General features: G+C 66.3%; 2 protein-coding genes across 9 annotated transcripts; both read right to left on the bottom strand.

Annotated features, from left to right (window-relative positions):
- Positions 1-417: 417 nt before the first annotated feature.
- LZTR1 (leucine zipper like post translational regulator 1) lies at positions 418-13,204 on the bottom strand. Of its 3 annotated transcripts, none has more exons than XM_061385617.1 (21): positions 12,964-13,204; positions 12,174-12,236; positions 9,692-9,748; positions 8,025-8,104; positions 7,609-7,717; positions 6,844-6,927; positions 6,242-6,299; positions 5,804-5,943; positions 5,280-5,481; positions 4,747-4,902; positions 4,233-4,343; positions 4,026-4,118; positions 3,861-3,941; positions 3,609-3,774; positions 3,314-3,483; positions 3,064-3,220; positions 2,385-2,511; positions 2,164-2,313; positions 1,586-1,691; positions 1,426-1,506; positions 418-1,200 (listed from the first exon to the last, which is right to left on the bottom strand). In XM_061385617.1, the coding sequence occupies exons 3-21, from the start codon at positions 9,739-9,741 to the stop codon at positions 1,084-1,086; spliced, it is 2,238 nt and encodes a 745-aa protein (XP_061241601.1). In that variant the 5' UTR covers positions 9,742-9,748; positions 12,174-12,236; positions 12,964-13,204; the 3' UTR covers positions 418-1,083. The 3 variants fall into 3 exon arrangements, with proteins under 3 accessions (XP_061241601.1, XP_061241602.1, XP_061241600.1); XM_061385618.1 differs by having other exon boundaries at positions 12,984-13,204; XM_061385616.1 differs by lacking the exon at positions 12,964-13,204 and adding an exon at positions 12,650-12,918.
- Positions 13,205-13,827: 623 nt separating this feature from the next.
- AIFM3 (apoptosis inducing factor mitochondria associated 3) lies at positions 13,828-24,854 on the bottom strand. 6 transcript variants are annotated; one of them, XM_061385630.1, is made up of 19 exons: positions 24,725-24,851; positions 21,254-21,467; positions 21,028-21,137; positions 20,798-20,907; positions 20,662-20,706; positions 20,348-20,444; positions 20,155-20,267; positions 19,768-19,854; positions 19,324-19,415; positions 19,090-19,220; positions 18,885-19,000; positions 18,718-18,789; positions 18,566-18,629; positions 18,074-18,150; positions 17,858-17,975; positions 16,265-16,363; positions 15,592-15,667; positions 15,064-15,168; positions 13,828-14,215 (listed from the first exon to the last, which is right to left on the bottom strand). In XM_061385630.1, exons 1-19 carry the CDS (start codon positions 24,753-24,755, stop codon positions 14,176-14,178), a joined length of 1,797 nt encoding a protein of 598 aa, XP_061241614.1. In that variant the 5' UTR covers positions 24,756-24,851; the 3' UTR covers positions 13,828-14,175. The 6 variants fall into 6 exon arrangements, 4 of the variants coding, with proteins under 4 accessions (XP_061241614.1, XP_061241612.1, XP_061241613.1 ...); XR_009730506.1 differs by lacking the exon at positions 18,074-18,150 and adding an exon at positions 16,485-16,631 and having other exon boundaries at positions 20,798-21,137; positions 24,725-24,853; XM_061385628.1 differs by having other exon boundaries at positions 20,798-21,137.
- Between the last annotated feature and the right edge of the window lie 503 nt (positions 24,855-25,357).

Raw genomic sequence — 25,357 nt, 5'->3', positions numbered from 1 at the left:
CAGTCAGGCCGGAGGTGTGGCAGGCCCTGTGTTTATCCTGGGGGCACAACCCGAGGCAGGAAACGAGCTTTAAGGCTCAGAAGACAGTTTCCCCCCCAGATGGATTCCTGGCAGCCTGAGCACAAGAGCTGTTGTTCCCACAAGGGAGGCAGAGTGGTGCCTCACCCACTGGGATGGCCGCAGGACAGAGGATGGGGCGGCCCGGCCCTTCCCAGGCAGGAGCCTCCAGGCAGCCCAAGAGTCAGGCAGCCAGCAAGGGACCGGGAGAGGCCCGAGGCCGGCCTTCATTCCTCCCCGCAGCCCTCCGTGGGGTGGTGAGTGAACAGAGAGCCACGCGAGGCTGGTGTGTCCTGAGCCCTCGGGCCGCCTGGCCTGGCCTGGCCTTGGGAGGACTGTGCGACGAGCTGTGGGTGCAGGTAGCGTTGCTGTGGCTTTAATGGAGGCAAGCCTATTGACAATAAATAGGGGGACAAGCGGGGACCTGGCACGTCTCTGACTTCCGGGACACCCAGGGCCCCGACGTGCACCTGCGCCGGGGGGCCTGGCTGTCCGGAGATGCTGACCCCTCCGGCTGGGAGCTGAGCTCAGAGCCCTTCCCGCCTCACAATTCATCCGGAGTTGGACTCCACCTGCCCAAGCTCTGGGTGGCAGGACAGGACCCTTACACCAACCTTGATGAGGGTTGGGGGTTGCTGTACGGCCCACATCAAGGCGTCTTGGCAACGTGACCCATGGCTTGGCAGGAGGCACAAGCCATGCTGGGTCCCTGCAAGACGGTAGGGGACCCAAAGCCAGTTCCCTGACAGGCTCCTTGCCCCTCTGGGCCCTGGCCAGGCCCTTCCTCCTGTGGAGTCCTCACCATTGAGGCCTGGCATCCCACCCTGGGAGAGGCTGCAAGCCAGAGACCTGCTTCACTGTCCGTTTCCTGGGGGACGTGTATCCTCAGCAATGAGATGGGGGGTTTGGGACACCCCCGTGTCCACTCAGCTCCCTTCGGGAGGCTCTGGACACTGGACCCCTAAGCTGCAGGCCCAAGTGTGACCGGCACGGTCTGCAGCGGGCAGGGCAGCATCACTTGGGCCCTCATATGTCGGCTCCCAGCTCTGCACACTGCTTGTCTGAGATGTGGGAGGCCAGCGAATCGATGATGTCCAGCAGCAGCTGCTGGCTCAGCGAGCGCAGCGTGGGCAGCTTGGAAACCTGTGGAGGGAACCAGAGGCCAGAGGATAGAACCAGGTTCTCCCTTCTGCCCCGGGCCAGGCAACCGCGGTCTTCTGGGGGGCGGGGAGCGGCCAGCGGGTGGACCTCTCCGTCTGGTTACCCCCAGCGCCCACTGCTTCAGGGGGCCAGCCTCCAGCCCCCTGCACCCCACCCGGGCCTGGCTACCGACGGGAGTGCGCCCTGCAGGTAGGGCGGAGCCCTGACCTTGGTGAACTGGTGCACGATGATGTGCAGGCAGTGCCGCTTCATGTCCAGGGCCTGCGTCTTGTCCGCCGCCTCCAGGATCTGCAACAGCGGGCTCCCTGAGGCGCTGCCCCAGCCGCCCGCCCCACCCCCGCCCGGACGCGGAGGGCCAGGGCCGCACCTGTAGCACGTTCTGCACCGTCACGTTCATCTCCAGGTTCTGCTTGCAGTAGGCCTGCAGCCGGTTGTTGTAGAAGCCGTAGTAGTAGGGCGCCGAGAACAGGTAGCTGGGGGCTGGTTAAGGAGCCGCCGGCCAAGCGAGCCTGCCTCCCCTCCACCCTGAGCCTGGGCTGCCCCGCCTCAGGACAGGAGGGGCCTGCCCACCACCAGGACGCGGGGCTCCCATCCAGGCAGGGCAGACCTGCCCTCTGCCTGGGCTCTGAACCACTTGGGGGTCCAGGGCCCCATTCAGGATCCAAAGAACACCTGAGGCTCCTCTCCCAAGGAAAGTCCCCCACGCACCTGCAGACCCATCCTCGCCCTCCCCTGCACCGACCAGCACGGAGCAGACATGGCTGGGAGCCACGTGTCCTCGAAGCCCCCCATCCCTCCTGGCTGCAGACCCCTCTGAGCTGGACCGACTGCTCCAGAGAGCTCAGGGGAGACGGGGCCACCAGGAATCCTTGGGAAACCGCCCAGCCCCTGGCTGGCGGGGTCCAAGGCTGCCGGGCGTGGCCGGAAGCCCTGAGGCTAGGATGCAGGGAGTCCTCGGGCGGCATGTTGACCTCACCATAGTAGATGTAGCGCAGCATGGACTCGAAGGCCTGCCTGCTGGGCACCATCTCCCCAATGGAGATGTTCACCTGGCCGTCCTCGGGCATGAAGGACCGGAACATGGCCTCGAAGTAGCTGCGGGCGGCAGGCAGCCTCAGCAAGGCAGCCAGCGCCCGACCCGAGCCCACGCGCCACACCCCACCCACCTGGAGCGGGCGGCCAGGATGGCCTTGTGGGCTGGCCGCGGGTGCCCGTCCAGCAGGAGGGTGATGTCGCAGAACTCCGCGCCCGCGCCCTCCAAGTATGCCTTCATGTCCTGGATCAGAGACGTGCCTGGGGGCGTGGAGGGAGCCTGCTAGAGGGCTGCTCCTGACTTAGGGCTTGATACCCGCCCCCTGGGCATCTGGCACGTGGCCGCGCTCCCCCCAACAAGCCCCTCCCCCTGCTTTGGCCCTTGGGGCTCCACCCCCACCCGCAGCCCGGCCTCCTCTCTGACTTGGCCCCCGGAGCCCGCCCCGCCCCTGTGCTGTGTCACCTGGAGCCGGGGCCAGAGGGTGAAGGAGCCTAAGGTCCCTTCCCGGCTCGGTGGGGACAGGAGAGGGAGGCACCGAGCATCTGAGGGCCGCGCCCACCCCTCATCAGGCCCCAGACCTGGGCGCACCTGGAAGAAAAGCTGACCCACTAAAGATAGACCCCCAGGCCTGGCGCCCCAGTCAGGGCAGCAGCTGCCAGCAAGGGCCCATGTGCCCCGAGGAACGCCCCCGGAGGTGCAGCCCTGGCGCCCAGCCCACCTGGCGGGGCTCCGCCTTGCCCGAGCATGAGTCGCCCGCGGTTGGACCCTGTGCCCAAGGTGCCCTCTGCCCTCAGAAGAGGCGGGCTCCCTACCGATGTCCACCGGCTGGTCGGAGGGGGCGCGGGGCGGCGGCTGCTGCTTCCGCCGCACAATCTCCACGATCAGAGGGGAGGAGAGGCGCTCGAATTCCTTCATCATGATCACCTGGTTGAAGTGCGACTCCTTCACCACGAAGTTCAGGCAGTGCTCCTGCACACAGGCGGTGGGCCCCGGTCAGGACCCCCGGGCCGGGCCGCAGCGGGAGGGGCGGGGGCGGGGGCCGTCGGGGGACCCTGGCGGTACCTTGAGCTGGCCCAGCTGCAGCCGGGCGGCGCTCTCGCACACGACCAGCACGTTCTGCAGGTCCACCGAGGCCTCGATGTACTGGCGACACAGCTGCTCCAGGCGGCAGAGCTGGAAGCCCAGCGCGAGCTTGTACACGTCCATGATGAGCAGCACGTCCTCCACGTGACCTGCGCCCCCAGAGCCCCCGTGAGCCTTGGGCCGCGCGGGGGAACTGGGCCTGGGAGCCAGAGGCCGCCCCGCCTGCCCACCTGGGGCCCACCCACCGGGGCCCGCCCCGCCGCGGCGCGCCGACCTTTCCGCGGGTACTGGATCTTGTCGGTGTAGAGGAACTGCATGAGAACCTCGAACGGCCGCGCCTCCGCTTCGCGGATGGCCACGCGCAGCAGGGCCGGCCGGGCCGCTCCTGCAGCAGCCGCGGGGCCCTCCCTGGGCGCCGGGGCCGCCTCCTCCTCCAGTTTCTGTAGGCAGAGGAAGAGGGCTCAGGGCGCCACGGAAGCGGCAGGCGGGCCGGGGCAGGGGTGCCGCGGGGCGCGCGCGGCCTCACCCGCGCCTGCGCGATCTTCCTGCGGAGCCAGCGGCTGCGCGCCGTGACGATGGCCACGTGGCCCTGCACGCGCTCCTCCTTCTGCGGGGAGAGGCAGGGCTCGGTGGGGGGCGAGGGCCCGGGGCAGGGGCCGCTGGCGGGCACGGGCAGGGTGGGGGCACCCACCTCGCCCAGCACGAACTCCACGTCGCAGAACTGGCGGCTCTCCCACAGCCGCCCGTAGTCTTCGTGCAGCGTGCACTTGGGGTAGCAGGAGAACTGCGAGCAGAGACCCCGCTGCTGGCCGGCACGGCGCAGCCCGCCGTCCCGGCCCACGAGCGCCCGCCCCCACCCCGGCCTCGGCGTCCGGGCTCTCCGCGGCAGGCCACCCACCTGGAACCTGTACATCTCCCCGCTTCGGATGTTGTTGTCCACTGTGCCCCCGAAGATGTACATGGCGTCTGAGATGACGGCGGCCGCGTGGAAGAGTCTTCCGCTGGGCAGCTGCGTGGAAAGGGGTCAGTCAGCGTAAGGGAGGGGAAGGCCGGGGGGTGTCCGGCGGCGGGGCTGCCTGAGGCCCCGCGCCGGCCAGGCTGTAAACGAGGACGGCACCCGTGGCCTGGAAGAGCAGGGGATCACAGGACAGGAGACCAGACGCCCCCCTCCCCAGAAAAACCACGTGTGGGGGGAGGTGGGGCCTGTGTGCGCAGAAGGGAAGGGTAGGCCTTGTGCCCCGCGAGGCGGTGCCAGGCGCCACGTGCTGCACTCCTGCGGCCCGGCCAGGGGGCGTGGGCTCCGGGCCTCCCCTCACTTGCTGGGTGATCCCCGAGCCTCTGCCTCCTGACCACACCACCGGCTCCAGGGCGTGAGTGGGGGGTGGGGGAACCACGAGGGTGCCGGGCCTCACCTCTGAGGCAGGCAGGGAGGGCTGCCTGGAGGTGGTGCTGCCGAAGTCCAGGCCAAACACGTCCCGGGACTTCTTGCAGCCGGCCCGCTCCTCGGAGCCAGGAGCGGGCACCTCCTCAGAAGCAGACGTTCGCTCTGGCATCTCGGCCCCGCCTACCTGGGGGTGATAGGTGCGAGCAGAGGCCCTCAGCAAGGGCTGGGCCGGCGGCGGAAGGCCGCTGCTGGCCCCACCCAGCATGCAGATGCTGGGTGCTGGGGCCACAGCGTGGGTGTAGGAGGGGCCGGAAAACTGGGGGCTCCTCCGGCATGGCGGAGACGGGATCCAGGCCTCGTTCATGCGCACATCCCGGGAACGTGCTCGGCACGGCGCATGCACAGCGCTGCCGCGTGTTACCCGCAGGTGCTCAGTGGAGGGCAGAGGGCTGGGCCGGCGGTGTCCGGGGCCGACGGCCCTGGGCATCCCAGCCTCGCTCCTGCTGGCCGCCTGGAGCTCCCGGCTCTGGCCTCAGCCTCCGGTGGGCCAGCCGCGCTCACCTCGCTATCCGAGCTGGGCTGGATGACCTCCCAGGTCTGGAAGTCCACGTCGTAGCAGTGCAGCTCGTTGGGGAGGGTGTTGTCAGCAGCGCCCCCGAACACATAGAGGTGGCGGTCAAAGGCCACCATGGTGTGTCCGTAGCGCCGCTGCGGGGGCGGCGGGGAGCCCCGGAGCAGGTGCTCGGTGGGGATGCGTGTCCACCTGCGAGGCGGGTTCACCCTGCGTGTGACCACCCATGGAGCGGCGGCTCCGCCTGGGCTCTGAGCCCCCGCCCCAGTCCACCCTGGCGCCAGCCCCATCTGGCCCCTTGGGACCACCGCGGGGTCCGCCTCAGCCTCAATCCCCCACAGAGCAGGCAGCAGGGGAGGGCTAGGGGCAGCTGTCCTCACGCTGGGACCCAGAGGAGCCCATCCAGGCTGCGCAGGGCCCTGCGCCAAGGTGGCCGGCTGCGTGTGCGGCCCACAGGGCAGCCCCTGGCGCGGGTGTGGAGCGCTGACGGGGGCTCCACCCACAGGGCACTCACGTCTGGTCCTTGAACTCGAACTGGAAGAGGTTGTTGGTTATCTTGGCCCCACTCTGGCCCGAGAAGACGAACATCCTGTCCCTGCACACGGCTGCGGGGAAGTTGCAGCAGGAGGGCGGGATCTCGCCGCTCTGGGCCACCTGCGTGGTGCGGAGGCCGCTCAGCCCTGCACCCGGCCCGGGCCACTGAGCTGCGGCTACGCTCACCCCGAGGAGTCACAGTCCACATCTGAGCAACAGCTTAAAGCCCCCACGTGAATGGGCCCAGGGTCAACAGTTGGGGTGAAGCCCTCACGACAGGGGCAGCAGGGCAGCGGGCGGACAGACCACCCCGGACCCCAGCAGCGGTCGCCCCCATTGTGCCCAAGGAAGGACGCACTGTCCCCAGCTACGGAAGCCGCAGGCTCGGCGTGGCCGCCTCCTGCCCCATGCCCCTCACCTCCTCCCAGCACGTGAGCTCCCGGTCCTGGAGGCCGATGGTCCACATGTCGTTCAACCTGCATCAGGACAGAGGGGGCGGGACCCCGCAGCTGGGCTGGTGGTCAGGGTGGGCCTGGGCCTGGCTGGGACAGAAGGCCCAGGAGGGAATCTGACCGGGGACTACAGAGTGGTCTGGGGGTGGGGGCTTTGGCTGGGGGCTGCCCCAACACTCCTGGGGCCACCATGAAGCCTGTGGCACTCGGGGCTTCTGGAACTGGCTGGGGTCCTCGGTGTTTTTGCAATCAGAACACAGCAATGTCAACGTTCCACAACAGGAAGGCGCCTGCTTCCCCCGCTCTGAGCTCCGAGGACACCAGCTACGGTCCTGAACATGCTTGACCAGCAGCCCAGACGTGGGGGGCCCACCACGCCTTCAGTCATCCCAGGAGTTTCAGGGGAGCTGGCACCTGTCCCTGGTGGGGGTCTGGTGGGGGGCCTCCACTCAGCAGCTTTCCCCAAGCCCCATCCACACACCCACCCTCCTGAGAAACCCAGCTCCCACCCCCTCCCCGGGGCAGGAGGGCCGCTCTGTCCCCCGTGCGTCTCCGGGCCGCGGCCTACCTGGCGTTGCCGTCGTAGCCCGCGAAGATCCACAGCTTGTCGCTATACACCGTGGCACCGTGGGCCGAGCGGGCGACTGGCAGCCTGGGGCGAGTGGAGGGCAGGGCTGGGGGCACCCTGGGCAGAGGTGAGCTGCACAGCCCCACACAGCCCAGGTCCCAGCCCTGTGAGCCCCACCGCCCTGGGGCGGCCATGCCCACACCCGCTGACCCGGGCTGCTGGGAATAAGGGACTGGCAGAGTCTGAGCCCGCGAGGCCAGGGCACTGGACGAGGAGTCACACGTCCAAGGGCACAGAGCCCCCTCCAAGCCCCCGCCTGGTATCGAGGGGGTGCCTGTGAAGCAGGGTCAGAGAAGCGCCATCCGCAGAACACTGGGTCCTCTACCCTCTGGAGGGATCCACGGGAGCTAAGAGCCAGGGACGCAAAAACGGGGCCGGCTGGCAGGTGACGCGGACTCCCAGCTCGGGCCGCTGTGTGCCCTCTCTCAGGCTGCGGGCTCCTCATCTAGCTTTTAAAGTCTTCGCTGGATTTATCACAACACTGCTTCCGTTTTGTGCTTCCGTCCTTTGGCCGAGGCAAGTGGGATCGTAGCTCCCTGACCAGGGTTCGAACCCACACCCCCTGCCTTGGAAGGCGGAGTCTTAACCCCTGGGCCGTCCTGGAAGGCCCCTTCATCTGTAACCCCACAGAGGCCAGTCCAGGCCGGCCACCCCCCAAGACCCAGCATGGCAGCCCGTACAACCCCAAGGTCTCAGCAGTCTCACCGTCCTTCAATTTTCCACTCTGTCCACTGGCCAGTTGCAAACTTGTATTCAAAGAGGTCGTTTTTGTTCTTCAGGTTTGAGTTGGAATAAATGTCACCAGTGTAGCCCCCTGTAAAGAGAGCAAGGAGCCCTCAAAGGCCAAGGTGTCAGTTTAATCTGCAAACCCAGGGGGCGGGGGCGGGATCTGCCCTCGGTCAGCATGTCCCCCAGGACCCCTGCAGCCCATCAGCTCCTGCTCAAGGCTCTGGGGACAGCAGCCGGGCCACAGAGGCAGACGGTGCCCCCCTGGAGATCAGGACGGTCGGGGGAGGGGCCCCCGAGAGGCCCCCGACCCAGCACATGCGCTGGAGGACGGGGCACAGAGAGGCTGGCCCAGCACAGCCCGGGGCCGAGGCTCGATGGGAGGCGCCTCTCACCAAAGACGAACATGCTGCTCCCGTAGACCACGGCAGAGTGGTGGTAGCGGGGGGCCGGAGGGGTCCCAGTGGTGAAGGCCCTGGGTGGGGGAAGGGGCATCAGGTGTCAGTGCGGGCAGCCCCATCACCCCCAAACTGCCCTCTACCTTCTTCTGATAGAAGCCTTAAAAAATGCCAACTGAGGAAAAAACAAGCAAGCACTAGACCTAACATGTAGCCCCTCTGCCAGAGACCGCCGTCCACAGCCGGGGTGTGCACCTCCCCGCCTTCCCCACAATTACGCCTCTGGGAATTTTCTGTAACTTCTCTATGCCCAACTCAGTGAACACGAATCTGAGCAAACTCCAAGAGACAGTGGGCTTCCTTGGTGGCTCAGCGGTAAAGTATCCGCCTGCAATGAGGCCCAGGAGCCAGCTGCAGGAAACCCAGGTTCGATCCTGGGGTCGGGAAGATGCCCTGGAGGAGGAGATGGCAACCCACTCCAGTCTTCTTGCCTGGAGAATCCCATGGACAGAGGAGCCTGGCTGCTACAGTCCACGGGGTCACAGAGAGTCGGACACGACTGAAGTGATGTAGCACAAAACCGCATCAGGAGACAGTTGAGGACAGGGAAGCCTGGCACGCAGCCTATGCCAAGAGTCAGACTGGACTGAGCAGAGTGGGATCACGAGTTGGCATCCTGGCCACTCTGGAACCATCCCCTGCTGTGGCCCCAGGCTGCAGGTGTCCATGGGACTTATTCACGGAATTATATACCCATTTATATTGCTTTCCTGGGGCTGCTCCTTTTCAGACTTTTAACCGAAGCAATTTTTAACCATGAATTCAAAGTCTTGAGAGTGATTTTCCAGTTCATCCGTAACTCTTGGACACAGGTTACAATCAAGCGTGAGAGAAACATCACACAAACTGAAGTGACCCCAGCGCCACCCGGGGGTCTGGGCAGGGTGCCGCTGCAACTCCCGGGCCCAGACATCCTCCTCTGTCAAAGGTGGGGGTGGTGAGACACCCCTGCCCCCGCGGAAGGCAGGGCCCAGAGCTGCTGCAGAGGCTGGCAGCGGGCACAGCTCAGGAGGAAGCCCAACGCTTCCTAGCCCCGGGACCTTTTCCTCCCCTCAGCTGGCAGCTGCCCCCACCGGGGCTGGACTGGAGCAGAAGGGGACAAACATCCAGAGCTCAGAGAGGGCAGGTGTCTGGCCCAAGACCACACAGCAGGCGAAGGACCCAGGACCTGCAGGCTGCCCACTGCCCGTGCAGGGCCTCCTGGAATGGGATGGGCCCAGGGGAAGGGAGGGTGGGGGGCAGCTGCTGGTCGGCCCCTGTAGTGGCAGAGACCATCCTGGAAGGACCCGTCAGCTCACGGCCCCCCAGTCGGCTCCCACAGCAGCCCCTGGCCTGGGAGATGGACCTGGTGGTGGAACAGCTCTCCTGAAGCAGAGTCTAAGGACCCACAACTGGATCAAACAGATCCCTTAAAATCACAGGATTCGGAAAAACCAATCTCAGCCATAGCCCAGAAAAGAAAGTCAGGACGTAGAAAGAAGAGAGAAGGCGGCCAGGGGTCACTAAGAGAGGGCTGGGTGCGGTCATCAACTGCTCGAAGCATCTCTAGCTCTGCCTGCACGGGACCCGGACAGGGGTGCTCCGTGTCTGGCCGGGGCGCCCACCTGCACCAGGAGCAGTCCTTCACGTCGAAACGCAGGAGGTCGTTGAGCATCGTCTTCCTGAAAGACAGCGGGGACCGGGGGATGGACACTGAGCCAGGGCTGGGGCAGCTGATTGAGAGGCTCGGCCAGGGCGACCAGCTGATGCTCAAGGGCCCAGAGACGGGACCCCAAAGGGAGCTCCCCGTGGATGCGGGACCCGGGGCCGCCATGGAGGCGGGGCCAGCCTGCCTGGTTCCAGGCACCTTGCGCCTCCCCAGCCACCCCACTCCCGCTCCCAGGCCGCAGAGGGTCAGGGAGGCCTCTTGCCTTCTTTCTCTTCCTGTCGCCTCTTTATCGCAGAGCCAAGGTAATAACCACATTCAAGATACAAGAAAGCACAAAGCAGATCCACAGGCCACCTAACAACGCCCCACGTTACCCCCCAGCCCTCATAGTGAGAGCAAGAAGGGGTTCCACCCAAGGAGAGCCCAGCACCCCTGCCCATGGGCCAGGCCTGTGCCCCCGCTCCCTCTCCACGAAGCAGCCTGGGCGACCACAGGGCCTGAGGCCACGACCCACGGGCGGAGAAGCAGAGCAGACCGGGGCCCCTCCCTCTCCCTGCACACCCCTCTGAGCCGGAGGAGCCACCTCTGCCTGTTTACAAAGTTACAACTCGAACGAGACAAATCCTTCTCTTAGTGTCTCGTTGCAGAGAAAATGTTTCTGCTTCCGGCTACACAGCTGTCACTCAAAGGCTGTGTCCCGGGCACAGGGCGGGGGACTCATCACCCCCAGCCCTGCGCTGGCCACTAGGCCTTTTCTGGCTCAGGAGGTCTCCTTCAGGCTGCAGTAAACCCCTGGGGATGGATGCCTCTTCCTCAGTTCATTCCCGGAAATGACACACATGTATTGAATCGTCAGCCCTGGGCCAGAGCTCCAGCCTTGGCCGAGGAGACAGATGGCAAACATCTGGGTGCTCTGAGGACCAGTGGAGCCCGTAAGAGGCGCAGAAGTGGAGGGGAGGCCACCAGCTAGTCCAGTTGGTCTGAGGGGTGGTGGGGGAGGCCTCAATCCCAGGAGATTTAGAGGAAGGGGAGGGAGGGTGGGAAGCAGGGAGGCAGTGGGAGGGTCCTCACGTGCCATCAAGACACAGCGAGGCAGGGTGTCCAGTGCCGCACAGGCAAGAGCAGGGGAGCTGTGGGCACAGGTGTGCCGGGTCTCACACACTGCCAGGAAGGCGTGCGCCTTGCCCCAAAGAGAGGGGGCCATGCGGGGTTATGAGCCGAGAAGGAACGTGCTCCAGATGGCTGCACATGGGCAGAGAGGCTGGAAGCCAGGGGTCATGCCTAGGAGACCCTTCTCCCCAGTGTGTAGGCCCCACGGAGGGATCCTGTGGGACCGCGGCCGCAGCCCGTCAGAGGCCAGGCCTGCCTGAGCTACAGGCCGGTCTGTGGCGGAGAGGGGCGGACAGCTCAAGGGCAGGATCGGTCTGTGCCCACAGCTCCCCTGCCCCACAGGGACACCTGTGTCCTGGGCCCTGACAGCCCGGGGCTCACTGACCCTCAGGAGCACCTTTCAAAAGCAAGGCGGAGGCTCACCGCCTTCGACAGAGGAGATCCGGGGGCAGTGGAGGGTTGAAGCCACCTTCTCAAAGCCACCAAGCTGACCTCAACCGAGCCCCGTGTGTCCAGGAACCCAACTTCAGCCTCACACTCAGCTGGCTCCCAGCCCTCCAGAGCCCCGAGGGGCCATCCCTGGCCTCTCCTGTGTACATCTGGGGTGGATGCGGCAGGGAAGCCCAGCAGACTCCAGGCAGCACAGTTCTGCCACACTGATCCCTCTGCTCCAGACTCTTCCTCGTTGGCCTGGCTCACTTCTCTCCAGGGAGGCTGAGCAAACTTCACACCCCTCTCCTGGTGCACAATAAGCCTTCCGGGCCTGCTGTGCTGCGCTTGGTGGGGCCCCGCCCTTGCTAAGACAGCTCGGTGCCTCCGGGGAGATGCAGCTCCTGGAGGAACCAGGCCAGCAGCAGGACGCGGCCGCAAAGACCAAGGGCCACCTTGGCAGCTGCAGCTGCTTCACGGAAGGAACCAGCCACCACTGAACCAGGAACTGTCGTGGGGTGGAGATGGGCCACCGGGAAAGGCTGTTTGCCAGGCACGTGCAGCGAAACATAGGGAAACCCTTGAGCAAGTGAGAGATGCGGGAAGGCAGGAAATCTGCGTCCTCCCAACCCTGTCAGCCGCCCACGTGAGGCACGGGGAAGGAGGAGCGCCTGGCCGAGGCACCGGCCAGGGCAGACGTGTCTCCTTCAAGGCTGAGTCCACTCATGCGGAAAGACAGAGCCGGTTCCCTGACCTGAGTGTGTGCTCCCCACAGCTGAGGGAGCCTCACGGATTCGGCAGCCCGGGCCCAGGGCTTAGCTAACACCTGGAAGAGTGTCAGTGGAGCTGCAGAGACCAAGTCCCCACCACCCCACTCCTCCCTTGAAACCCAGACTCACCCGTTGTCTCCACCAAACACATAGATGGCATCTTTGTAGGCCACCACCGTGTGCTTGCTGCGCCTGGAGAGAGGGGGGCAGGCGGCCGTCAGGCCAGGACCCTCCTGGGGGCACCCGCCAGCCAGACTCGGCACGGATAACAACCCTCCTCCCCAAGATCGGGGGAGACTCCCAAGCTCCAGCAGCACCCCCAAAGGGCTCCGAGCGTGGAGACCCCTGACTCTCCCACCCCACTGCGGAGCCCCGGGGCTCCAGCTCCACGCCCACAAACACAACGTGACCGTAGTCCGCAGCCCCGGGCACTGTGCTCGGGGATCCCCCCGGAAGCCCCTTCCCCTAACCCTGATCACCAACCCCCCAGCCCCCCAAATACTACCGCGTCGGGCCCCGGGACAGCGCAACCCGGCCTCGCCCCTGTGCCGCGCCAGAGACCCGCTAGGACACCCCCGTCCCCGGGACCCCCCGCCCCGCCGTACCGGGCCCCCACGAACTCGTCGCAGGGCGGGAGGCGTCGCCAACGATGCACGGTCTCAAAGGGCCCGAAATTGAGCGTCAGGTACTCGACGCTGTCCGAGCAGCTGTGGTCAAAGTCCACGCTCGGGGCCACCTTGGACCGCGCGCCGCCGGCCAGCGCCCCGGCCCCGATCGGGCCGCCCGAGCCGCCCGGCCCCGCCATGCCGAGTCCTCGGCCGATGGGACCCCGGGGCTGCGGGACGCGCGGCCGCCGCCCCGAGCCGCCCCCGCGGAACTACATTTCCCGGCGAGCACTGCGCCGGCCTCCGGCGAGCACTTCCGAGTTCCGCCGCGCACCTCCGGGTTCAGCCGCGCACTTCCGGCCGGCGCCGTCCTCACTCTTGGGCGAGTCTCGGATGGACTCTACCTGCTGGCCTGCGGGGCGAGCTCATGGTGGTCTTCCCAGAAATGTTTTCCGCGGCGCGCCGTACCCACTCAGCCCCCGCTCCAGAGTGCGTGGACCCGGCAGCTGCCCCGCCCGGCCCGCATGTCCCCGGCGCGGCTCCCGGCATGCCCTGTGCGCGTGGCTCCGTCGCGATTGTCCGCCGCGCCCGGAATCCCGAACGGAAGGGTTCCGGGCTCGCAGCGGCCCCCGTGGTCCCCGCAGCAGTCCCATTCCTGCTGGGTCCCCGGCCCGGCCCTCTTCATCTCCGCTCCCCTTGGCCTTCCTTCTCGTTGCGAGGCAGCGTGGCGCGGAGGCTCTGGGTTCTCGGTCCTACTCTAGGCAGAGCCTCAGCTGCTTCATCTGCGAAATGGGACATTCAGGAACCTTAGGTTGCCACGAGACCCAGTCCTCGGCCCTAATGTGGTCAGCGCCGCGGAACTGCCAAGCGCGAGCTGCCTTTGCCCTCTGAAGACGCACCTCCTGTCTCAAACCCTTGGCACACGTGCTGTCGCCTCTACCTGCAGTGCCCCTCCTTCAAAATCCAGAGCCAGGACTTTGATCTGCGGGGGGCGGGGGGGGTGGGGAGCGTCCCTAATCCCCGGGGGGTGCAGAATCAGCTGCTTCCTCCTCGGGGCGCTCCCAGACCAAACTTCCTCAGTGTGACACTTCGGTGGTCTCTGGTCGTGCCTGTGTCCCCCGTGATCTGCTTTCTCCCTCGTGAGAGTTTGCCCAGGTATAGTGGAAGTCACACAGATCTGCAAACGTGTGCGTTTTAATGTTAAGATAATGTCTAGTACGTTGCAGGGTACCACAGGGGACCAGTCCCAGTAAGTAGAGGAAGAGGCAAGCCCGCCCCCCGCAACCATTGCCAGCAGTCCTCAGCACCGCAGGCCTTGGGTGGTGAGCATTTCCTGGAGGCCACCGAGGCCTCTCTGGGGCGGAGTAGCGGGGTGGGGTGTCGGGGGGTGAGCCAGGCAGCCGAACGCAAGCACTGAGGGCGCTTAGGGTCTGCCCGGGGAGTCCTGGGAACTGTAGTTTGGCACTTGCCCCCTGGGGCTCAGCCTCTGACCCTGGCGCCCCAGCGAGCCCGTGCCTTGTGCAAACTCAGGAGCCTTTCCCTGTGAGCCAGGACATGTCACCGGTCCTGTAGGAACGAGAGGAGGTGTGAGGGCAGAGGGCAGCAGGCTCCCCCTGGGCACCAGGAGCAGCGGGCCCCTGAAGGCAGCAGGAAGCTGTGTGCGGCCCTGGTGCCCGGTGGGGCAGTGCCCTTGGGCAGAGGGGGAGACCACCAGGCGCAGGCTCCGGGCTGAGGTGGGAAAGGCTCAGAGGAAGGAGAGGGCGCACGTACTTGCTGTGCAGCACAAACAGCCTTCTCGAAGGCAAGAGGGAGAGACAGAGAAGGCCAGGGAAAAGCGTGTCATTCCTGCCCCCTCCCTTGGTTCCCCGTTTCCAGCGTGAGCCCCCCTATCCCGTGGCCTCGAGGCTTTCCTCGGCCCTGGGCAGCAGGGTGGGCCTGGGGTGTGGGGGGTCTCTGCAGGTCAGCTGAGCCCACAGGATGAGTCCCAGTGGTGCCATGCTAGGATGAAGTTACAGCAGTAATGGCTGCTGCCTGGTGTCCCTCAGACCCCAAACAACCACCCCAGGACTCTGCCAGGGCCTCCCCAGGAGCAATGCGAATCACATTTTTCCATGGCTGTGTTCTAGGCAGTGGGGTGTCCAGGGCCCTGTGACTGCCCTGGCAGTGGGTCTTGACCCTTCCCTGTAGCACTGGCCCCGCCCTGGACACGGCCTTCTTCCCTTCTACCCACAAAAGCACAAACAAGCAGCCCGCTCCCAAACCACAACCCTTGTCCCACGTGACACCGTAGCCCTGGGAGCTTCAAGCTGGTTGATGGGGGGACAGGGAGAGCCCCGGGAGGCTGTGGGGGCAGCTTGAACCAAGGCCTCCGGGACATCTACCCCCTCCCCGGGGCCTCCAGCACCCACGCTCACTCCACTTCCCGCTTCCGGATGGTGCGGCCGGAGGCCAGAACCTCAGCCACCTTAGACACGATAGGATCGTAGTTCATGCTGGCCACAGAGATCACCTCGTCGCCCCTGCAGGGAGAGGTGGCCGAGCCTAAGGACTGCCAGCAGCAGCCCCTGTCCTTGGAGACCCGGATGCAGCTGGGCCCAGGGAGGCTCCCGCTCGGAACCAAGGGAATGCTCTGACCACCTGGCACCCCCTTGGCCCAGCACAGCTTCTGGTCCCGTGGGATCCCGTGAGGCTCCTGCCCAGTGGGGTTGAAGGCCGACACCTGTCCTGGGACCCCGCCCTCTACCTGTGTCACTGTCCTCGGTGTAAAAGTAGGCCGTCAACCCCCATCTCCAAGAGCTGACCTCAGATTAAGTGTCCGCCTCCCGCGGGGCGGCTGTGCCCCACCTCTGTGCCCCTCTCCTGGCCGGTCCCCCGCCTAGCTGGCCCCCCTTGGAGGAGCGCTTCTCCCGGCCAAGTGCCCCCCGCACCCCCGTGGCTCTCACTTGGTGTAAAAAGCCACGAACTTGAGCTCGTCCAGATCCCCTTGGATAATGACGTCGTCGAAGCCTTCTCCGTAACCTGCAGGACGGGCGGAGGGGACGTGGCTTCACCAGGTCCGCGTGCAGCGCCCTTCCCACGATGCCCCCGGCAGACCTGTAAGGGGGGTCCTGGTCCCGCCGCCAGCGAGCTCCTGGCTTCCACCTGCAGCCGCCGTGGTCCCGCCCCCGGGATGCTCCTAGCCCCGCCCCCGGTGCGCGCCTGGCCCCGCCCCCGGTGCGCGCCTGGCCCCGCCCCTAGGTTGCTCCTGGCCCCGCCCCAGGATACTCCTCACCCCGCCCGTAGATGTTCCTAGCACCACCCCCTGATGCTCATGGCCCCGCCCCTGGATGCTCATGGCCCCGCCCCTGGATGCTCCTAGTCCCGCCCCCGGATGCTCCTGGACCCGCCCCCGGGATGCTCCTAGCCCCGCCCCCGGTGCGCGCCTGGCCCCGCCCCTAGGTTGCTCCTGGCCCCGCCCCAGGATACTCCTCACCCCGCCCCTAGATGTTCCTAGCACCACCCCCTGATGCTCATGGCCCCGCCCCTGGATGCTCATGGCCCCGCCCCCGGACGCTCTAGCCCCGCCCCCGCACTCCGCCACACCTGGGCCCTGCCCTCACCGAGGCCCCTTGGTACCTGCGTAGCGCAGGCTCTTGCCGAACATGGCGGTCCACAGGTATGGCACCGTGCTGATCTCCGCCTCCTGCGCCAGCATGTTCTGGGCCGCCACGCGCCCTGTGGGTTCCGCGGTCGTGAGCGCTCCGCCCCGAGGCCTTGCCACCCCTCTACTGCCTGCCCGCTCCCCCTCGCTCTCCGGGGACCCCTGATATGTGGGGCAGGGACGGTGAGTGCCCACCCCTGCTTGCCAGTGATGGGTGCAGAGGTCACGCGGGGCCCAAAGCTGGCCATTGACGTCCAGTGCCTGGACTGTATCCGGAAGGGGCCGGCTTCCTGGGGCCACCACATCAGGTGTGACTCAGACCCCTCACCAGACAGGTCAGGTCTGAGGAGGGAGGCAGGACAATGGGGCAACAGTGTCCAGGGAAGCAAGGACGACAGGCTGATTCAGGGCCTGAGACAGAAAGGGGGCGTGGCTCCCCCGTTTGACTGAGGGGTCCCGTCTGCAGCTGGATGTCTGTGACCGTCCCCTGGACCCTCCCGGTTAAACGTTAATTATATGAGCAGTTCAAAAGCTTGGAACTGTGGAGTTGGAGAAGACTCTTGAGAGTCCCTTGGACTGCCAGGAGATCCAACCAGTCCATCCAAAAGGAAATCAGTCCTGAATATTCATGGGAAGGACTGATGTTAAAGCTGAAGCTCCAACACTTTGGCCACCAGGTGGGAAGAACTGACTCATTTGAAAAGATCCTGATGATGGGAAAGATTGAAGGCGGGAGGAGAAGGGGATGACAGATGAGATGGTTGGATGGCATCACCGACTTGATGGACATGAGTTTGAGCAAGCTCCAGGAGTTGGTGATGGACAGGGAGGCCTGGTGTGCTGCAGTCCATGGGGTCGCAAAGAGTTGGACATGACTGAGTGACTGAACTGAACTGATATGAGCAGTTTGTGTTCCTTCAAACCTAGCACCAACTGCAGACCTTGGACCTGAACAGAGGTTGGCACCAGGAGAGGGGCTTCAGGCTCAGATGACATGAGGGTGAAAGGAACGGAAGAGGGTGCAGGGCGTCTGGCCTCTGAGAAGCTAACTGGCTGTACCTGCAGCTGAGGGGCCTGGACCATGTGTGTGCAGTGACCGCCCAAGGGGAGGGGGAGGTGGGTTTCCAGGCCCAGACGGCCACCTCCCAGGGGCCTGCAGGCGGCAGCCAGGTTCACAGAGTCTGTCGGGTGGCCCAGAGGGGATGCAGTGGGGAGCTGGACTGGGTCCTACTAACCGTCCCCCCAGGTGACTGCACGGGTTGGCGAGGACTTCTGAGGAACGTAATGTTTGAGGACAACGGGAAAGGAGAGGCTGGGGCAGGGGCAGTGGGCGGGACACTGTGGCGGCAGGACTGGGCGCCCAGAGGATGCTGGAGGCGTCTAGAGAAGGAGGTGGCAGCGAGCCAGCTCCGTCGCCTGTGTGAGGCTGGCTGGACAGGCCACTACAGAGCCTTGAATGGCAGACCCCAGGAGCAGGACCCAAGGGCAGCAACTGAGGGGCAGGCCTGGGGAGAGGCTGGGACCTGGGGACGGCCTCCCGCCCCCTGCTGCCTCCGGGCTGGCGGTACCCTGGGCGTGAGCCATCTGCCAGTGGGGAATGTTCACTTTGCGGTTGTTCCTCCAGGCCAGAGGGAAGGTAACAGCGTCGCCAGCTGCAAACACGCCGGGGATGTTGGTCTGCATCATCTGTGGGGGGAGTGCGGGGCTCATGGGTGGGACAGGCACCCCACGCGGGTCCTCCGCCATCCCACCAGCAGCTTGCCCACCTGCCCCAGCGGCCCCACCTTGTTGACGGGGATGAAGCCGCGGGAGTCCAGACTGATGCCGCTCTGCCTCAGGAAGCCCGTGGCAGGCACCGCGCCTGGTGGGACAGGGCCACTGTGTCCACGCCTTCACAGCCCGTCCCCTCTGCGTGGACCCCCAGAGACCCTGGTGTCTCCCATCAGGCCTCAGGTACCACCTCCGAGAAGGTCTCCATGAAGCCCCTGGTGGGGGTGGGCATCCGCACCTTCCCCCAGCCCGTGTTACCTCCTCCCCCAACTGGCACCTCAGCTGGAGCAGGGGCCAGCTAGAGCCTCACCTGTGTCCACGCGGTTACTGGGCAGGGGTCACCAGAAGCATGCCCTGTGCCAGCCCAGGCCAAGCACCAACTCCCCAAGAGCCCTGACCGGTGGGCATGGTCAGACAGGCTGGGCAAGGGGAAGGGACTGGCCCAAGGTCAGTGTCGAGCAAGAGGGGGTGACCCTGCTCCCTGTGGCCGCCTGCCCCCTACTCACCGATGCCCACCACGCAGACGTCGGCCCGCACCACCTTGCTGCTCTTCAGCACGACCTCCTTCAGCTGCGGAGAGTGGCGGGGCGGGTGAGCAGCTCCAGGGCACAGGAGAGGGGCAGAGGGGCCGGGATGGGGGCAGTGGAGGAGGGCCCACCTTGCCCTCCTGGGCCCGCAGCTCCGACACCTCAGTCTGCATGTAGAACTTGACGCGGTTGTTCTCAAACATCTGCCAGTGGGGGTGGGGCGGGGGGCGCAGGGGTGAGAGCTGAACGGGAGGTACAGGGTAGGCGGGGCCGGCGCGGTGGGTCCCCCGGGGCTCACCTTCATGAGGGCGTGGCCGACGCGCTCCCCCAGGAACCTCCTGAAGGGTGTCTCCTCCACCTCCACCACGGACACCGAGTGGGCCTTCTCAGTCAGGTAGGCGGCCACCTCCATCCCTGGGGCGGGGCGGGGCGGGGCCGGTGCGGCGGGCTGGCACCCTGCACCGCCCCTGCCAGCGCCGCCCCGGGCTCCCCCGGCTGCTCACCCAGGAAGCCGGCCCCCACGACCACGGCGTTGCGGCCCCGGGCCAGCCTCACCACGCGGTTGGCGTCCTCCGGTGTCCGGATGGTGAACACGTTCTCCACGTCTTTGCCTTTGCAGCTTAGGGTCTTGGGGCTGAGACGGGCCAGAATTGGGGAGAGGGGCGGCTCCCAGCTCCCCCTCAGCCCCCGCCCCGAGTCCTCCCCCTGCCTGGCGGGGGGCGCGGGGTCCCTCCCACCTGCTCCCAGGCGCCAGCAGTAGCTTGCTGTACTCCAGCTTGAAGCCATCCTTGAACACAGCCTTCTTGTTCCTGACGTCCACCGTGACCACCTGAGACCCCCGCGGGGTAGAGCGTGGCCTCCAGGTCCTCCACCGTGCCCCGTGCCCGCCAGGCCCTCTGGGCAGCTCCACCACCCGCTGAACCTTCCTCCCCGCACCAGAGTGGCCCTCTCACGCTTCAGCCCCACCTCCTCCTCAAAGCCCTCCTGAAGCCCCTGGCCCCACCCCGCTACCCTGGGGCCGGCCCTGTGTGTACTATGATCGCCTCAGGCCTGGGGCATCCCTGGGTGCCTGGGCCCCTGGGCAGAGGGGTGCGGAACACACCCACACCTCCAGGGGCCTCACGCCCGCCCTCCGGCGCCCAGGAAGCCCTCCCAAGCCTGCTCCTCCGCCTCGTCCGCACCTGGGCCTCGGTGAGCACCTCGATGCCGTGGGCTCGGAAGAACTCCTTGGGCCTCAGGGCCAGCTGCTCCGGCTGTGCGTCCAGAGACTGCCGGGGACGCCGGCTTGAGACGGGGCCAGGCGGCCACCGTCCCCTTGGCAACTGAGAACCGAGGCCTCGTGCGTGCGGGGCAGCCCGGGCCACACAGAGGCTCCAGGGCGGAACTCTGCCGACCAGACCTCCTGGGCACCACAGACGGGCCTGGCACAAGCGGAGAGGGCAGCCGACCGGACCCCCGGGGGGCAGCGAGCAGGGTCCCAGGGGCCCTAACTGTGGGCAGAGGGGCGAGGGTCTGGCCCCGCCCAGCGTCATTCACGCCCCGCCCAGCCCCATTCGCGCCCCGCCCACCTTGCTGAGCTTGGGCCGGTCGTAGGGAAGGTGGCGGTCCAGCGTGCACAGCACGATCCGGTCTGAGAAGCCCTCCTGCCTCAGCGTCTCCGCGCACACCAGACCGGCTGCCCCTGAGCGGAGGGGACGGCGGGGGACAGGTGTCAGGAGCCCCGTCCCCAACCCACCCTGCCCCAGAGGACCGACCACCAACCTGCGCCCACGATCAGCACGTTGGTGCTGCCGCTGTAGCCGGCGCTTGGCGAGATGCACGTGGCCATCACCTTGGTCCTTCGCTGCAGCTGCAAGGCCTGGGGGCGGCCGGCAAGCTGGGGGCAGCTGGGAGCGGGGGTCACCGCCATCCCCCCTGTGCCCACCCAGCGGGCCAGGCTCTCCTGCCCCAGTGGTGCCTCTTCCCCACCGGGGAAGCCCTTGGCCGGCCTGCCAGGCTCCCTCCCACCCCAGGGACCCAGAGGCCCTCCCGTGGCCTTTCTCTCTGCCTGAGTCCCCCAGCCCCCACACCCTCACCTGCTTGCTGGCCCGGATGTACACCTTCTCTTTCTCGATCTTCACCTACAAGGGCTGTGGAGCTCAGGCCCGGGCTTTGGGGTGCTCCGGCCCCTGCCCCCCCCCCGGGCTCACCCCACTGCACGCCAGGCCCCACCTGGAACTTGTGCAGACTGTCCAGGCCCGGGAAGTCCTCCAGGTCCCCGGTGCTGACGTTGAAGCAGGCGCCGTGCCAGGGGCAGCGGACCCGGCCACGGGACAGCACTCCTGGAGGGGGCAGGGCTGGGCCACCACAGAGGCCGGGCTCCAAGGGCACCCCGGTCCCGTGCCCACGGCCCCGGAGCCCCCCACCAGCAGATGGGGCCCCCGTGGGCACCCACACCTCACCTTTCACCAGGGGCGCGCCGTAATGCGGACACTTGTGGCCCAGGGCGTGAAGCTCCCCGTTGTCCTTCACCAGCAGCACCTTGCCCCAGCCCAGCTCCACCTCCCGCATCCTACGGGGGCGGCTGCCCTCAGAGGCTAGGGAGCAGCCCCCAGCCCCAGACCAGCAGCAGCCTCCGAGGCAGTGCCCCACCCCCGCCTCCCACGCCCTCCCAGGCCCAGCACCCACTGGCCATTCTCCAGGTCCTTGACGTGGCAGACAGCGGCCTCCACGCAGTCCTGGGCGCCGGGGTAGGGGTGGGCGGTGGGAAGGCGCTCGTCCGCGTGGAAGTGGCGGGCGGCGCCGTTGCCCTGGTAGGCCCGGGGGCTGCCCCTGCTGCCGGTGGACAGCTCCTCCTTGCCCCGGTCCTTCTCGGGCAGCACCACCTCGATCTTGAGCTCCACTGTGGGCAGGCGGGGTGCGTGTGAGCCTCCAGCCCAGCCCACCCCTCACCTACCCCTCCAGTGGGGGGCAGAGCGGAGGTACTGGGGGGGCCCTGGGCAAGCTCAACGTGATGTCTCATGCATTTTTTTCCTCACTAACAAAATGAGCCAGGGGCACCAGCAGCGCGCATTCGCCCCAGATGCGGCCCCTTCTCCAGGAACCCACGTGCGGGTGAGAATTTGGGGCTGGAACCCTGCTGACGCCGAGGGCGCGGCCACCATGGAGGATGGGGGCGGCCTGAGGACACAGCCCGGGTCACGGTCCCTGAGTGAATCTGGGTAACGGAGGTCTGCAGAGGTTTGAAACTTTTTCAAAATTAAAAGAAAAAAGTGTATATGCTATGTAATTTCAACTGGAGATAGCTGCTCTGGCCAGCTGGAGAACCCCTCATTATTTGCCAGGTGCTGAGTGCAGGGGGCCTTGAGGGTGGACCCCACCCAGGCTGTGTGTGCGGAGGACACAGGCGTACCCCCCTCCCGTGGGGCCGACTTGGGCAGGCACTTAGCGAGATTATCACTTTCTTTATACTTCTCCACATTTTCCAAATTCCCCACTATGAGCCTCGGGTATTTTTCTAATTAGAAGGGAACAATAAACAGAATTTTCAGCAGCGATAATCCAGCCTCCTGGCCCGCGGCTGCAGGGAGCAGGGCTAAGCACAGGGCGCTGAGCCCTGGCACAGCATGGGTGCCCCCTGCCCCAACCCTGGGCCCCTGAGCCCGCAGGCCCCTCCCCCCAGACCTGACCTCCAGAAACAAAGAGCCCAGGTGGCTCCTCGGGGCCTTAGCCCAGGCGGCGGTCCCCTTGGCCTGGGCCCTTGTGCATTCCTGGCACAGCTCAGCCCTGCTGGTCCTACTAGACACAGCCTGGGGGTCACCTGCACTGGCTGCCCGCCCCCACGCTGCCCTAAGCCCCCAGCCCTGCCCGGCCCCTCATCCCTCCATCCAGCGCCCCCCGCCCGCCCCAGCCAAGGTGCAGGCAGGGCTGAACGCAGTTCCCTGAGTCCAGGGGCAGGAAGGGCCCGCCCACACATCACACCGAAGCTGTTGCATCAGGTGGGGGCCTCTGGGTGGGCTGGGCTTTTGCCTTCATTTTCCACACTCGATGTAACAGCGATAGAATGTTTTCAGAAGAATTAAAAAGAAAAATACCGTGGACTCAGCTGACACCAGTTACGTGAGCCGCAGACCAGAGCTCACAGGAGCAGCCTGGCAGGGGCCCAGAGAACAGCCAAGCCCAGCTGCCTTCATCCTGTGTCCTCCAACAGAAGACGCTCCATGATGCAGCCTAGGGAGGGCGCTGCGGCAGGAGCCACGCGGGACCCTTAGCCCCTGTCAGCGGACGCCCTCACTGTAAAATGGGAAGAGCAGAGCTCACCCCCTTGGGGGCAGTGCAGCTGAAGGAAATAATCCATGCAACTCAGAGCAGATGCCCAATAGGTGAAGCTGCTTGGCAGTGTTTATTTGCTCAGCTTTGAGCCTCCTGGTGGCCACGGCAAAGAGGGAAAGCCTTTAAGTAGCAGTCGTGCCCTAATGAAAGGAAGGTGACCAGGGGCTTCCCTGGTGGTACAGTGGGTAAGAATCTGCCTGCCGATGCCGGGGATTATGGGTTTGATCCCTGGTCTGGGAAGACTCCACATGCTGTGGAGCAACTGAGCCCCGCACCACAGCTGCCGAGCCTGTGAACCCAAACTACTGAAGCCCTCCCACCGAGAGCCTGTGCTCTGCAACGAGAAGCCGCCACGCTGAGAAGCCCGCACACCGCAACGAAGGGCGGACCCTGCTGGCTGCAGCCAGAGAAAGCCCGGGCAAAGCAATGAGGCCCAGTGTGCCAACAGCAAGGACACAGGCAGGCGACCAGATGGCAAGAGACCTGCACTTCTCCCAAGTTCTGAGTTTAGAAAGGACAGGCTAGGAGCACTTCCCGAGAAACACGGGCTCCTGGAGCCCGGGGCGTGCTGTGACGTGCTCTGAGCCACAGGGGCCCTGGAGGTGGACAGGGAGGACTTTGCCCAAGCCTCTGTGCTCCTTTGGGTCTCCCTGTGGGCTGGGGACCCCCAGAGAACTCTCCTGGCTGGAAGGCTCTCATTCCCATGCGCTGAAACCCCAGACCTGCCCCGAGTGGGCCCCGGGGCCCTGAGTTCCTGCCCCCCCCCCCGCCACAGCCCACAGGGAGCCCAGCCCCCCAGAGAGGAAAGAGTAGCATCCTGCGAGGGTCTCCCGGGTGCCGGGCCCTGTGCCAAGTGCAGCAGTGGGCGCGGGGGCACAGTTATGAGGCCTGTCTCATGGTGAGAACACAGAGGCTCAGAGAGGCGACGTCGCCTGCCCGAGGCCACACAGTCTGGAGCAGGCACCGGATTTGAGCTCAACAGCACTGTCCCGGGGGTCCTGGGGTCGGGGCTCTGAGAGCGGCAGGAGGGCCCCTGTGCCAGGGCATCCAGCCAGCCCGGCAGCCCTACAGGAGGCTGCTCCAGGGCCAGCCAGCACCCTGGGGCCCACTGCCGACGGGCGGGAGTCACGGTCAAGACAGTTACGTCTTTTGCCCAAGGGCTGGGTTTCCGCAGCTCGGGAGCAGGGGGCCAGATGCAGGGGTCCCTCTGCCTGGCCTGGCACCCCCTTGCCCCCAGGTTCCTCCTCAGGCCCAGGGACAGGAGAAAAGGCTCGCGGGCTTCCAGGTCGTGGAGCTGCCGGCTATCAGGTAAGGGCAGCTGGGTGAGCGGGCAGGGGGCGGAAGTGCTTGGGCCAGGCAGGGTGGGGATGTCCTCCGCCAATGGGGAGTGTGTCCAGAGAGGCCTAGGAGGCAGCCCGAGGTCACACAGTGGTCAGAAGAGACGGCAGGGCTGGACCTGTCCGCTCCACCTCTGAGTGGCCTTGAGAGCTCAGGCTTATTTTTTGGGGGGATGTGGGTGAGGCTCAGAGAGATTGCTCGAACGCCATGGGTCACATGGTGGCTGGGGTCTCCCCAGGGCCCCCTTCCTCAGCCCTGAGGGGGACAAACCCCACCCCCGCGCATGCCCCCAGCAGCAGGAGGAAGCCTCCCCTCCCCTCCCTGAGAAAGGCACCGCCATTGTTCCCACCGCCAGCACCCAGAGCCCCAGATAAAGAGGGCTCCAGCCGCCCCCCCTGCCCACGGCGTTAGCATTCGGCGGCCTCCGGGTCTGACCTACTTCGGAGGCAGAGGGGGAGGGACAGAGGGAGGCGAGAAGGGAAGAGGTACCTGGCTTGGGCTTGGAGAAGCAGCCGCCCATGGCGCGGGGCCTGCAGGCGGGAGGGCACGCTGAGTGGCAGCTGTGGGAGGCCTAGGGTGCCCCCTGGGGCGCTGGGCCCCCTGCGGCTCTCAGAGATGCTGGCGCTGCCATCCAGCGGGAGCTGCCTCCGGGACCTGCGGGGAGAAGGGCAGCTTCAGGACCAGGGCTTGGTTGAGGCTGCAAGTAGAAACAGCCTGGGGGCTTCGGAAAGGGGCCGCGCTGGGGCCGGGTCCCCGAAGCATCACAGACTGCACCTCCTTCCCGGCCCCCCAGGCTCAGCACCCTCACTCCCCTCCCTTCTGGCCTGCCTCCCCCTTAGGCCCAGGAAACCCCCTGATTTCTGCGGCCCTCGGAGCGCTACCGCCCGGGAGCCCTGGGGCCCTCTGTTCTTCTGGGCGGCCACCGTGCCTGGGGTCAGACCCGGGTCACCTTGACCAATCAGAGTTTCTCCTCCTGGCTGGGGGCACATTTAGCGCTCCCTGGCCCTGCCCAGACCTCGGCTGGCAGCCCCGGTACCCACCTCCTCCAAGGGCAGCTGCTGCCTCCCGTCCCGGCGCCAGAGTGGACCGAGGCCGCCCGTCTGGGAAGGCAGGGCCAGGGGC

Source organism: Bos javanicus, chromosome 17 (assembly GCF_032452875.1).
Source record: "Bos javanicus breed banteng chromosome 17, ARS-OSU_banteng_1.0, whole genome shotgun sequence".
NCBI lineage: Eukaryota > Metazoa > Chordata > Mammalia > Artiodactyla > Bovidae > Bos > Bos javanicus.
Note: the sequence above shows the minus strand (reverse complement) of the source record. Positions and strands in the feature narration are given on the sequence as shown.

What these genes read in the sequence shown, in the direction of transcription:
- LZTR1 (XM_061385616.1), bottom strand. Translation starts at nt 12,849, where the DNA reads ATGGCGGGGCCGGGCGGCTCGGGCGGCCCGATCGGGGCCGGGGCGCTG. An exon ending in GTGTTTGGTGGAGACAACGG is followed by an intron (nt 9,749 to 12,173) that starts GTGAGTCTGGGT and finishes GCTGTCTTTCAG; the next exon opens with GAAGACGATGCTCAACGACC. An exon ending in GGAAGATCGCGCAGGCGCGG is followed by an intron (nt 3,775 to 3,860) that starts GTGAGGCCGCGC and finishes CTCTGCCTACAG; the next exon opens with AAACTGGAGGAGGAGGCGGC.
- AIFM3 (XM_061385628.1), bottom strand. Translation starts at nt 24,755, where the DNA reads ATGGGCGGCTGCTTCTCCAAGCCCAAGCCAG. An exon ending in AAGGACCTGGAGAATGGCCA is followed by an intron (nt 21,138 to 21,253) that starts GTGGGTGCTGGG and finishes CCGCCCCCGTAG; the next exon opens with GATGCGGGAGGTGGAGCTGG. An exon ending in GCTTCATCCCCGTCAACAAG is followed by an intron (nt 17,976 to 18,073) that starts GTGGGGCCGCTG and finishes CTCCCCCCACAG; the next exon opens with ATGATGCAGACCAACATCCC.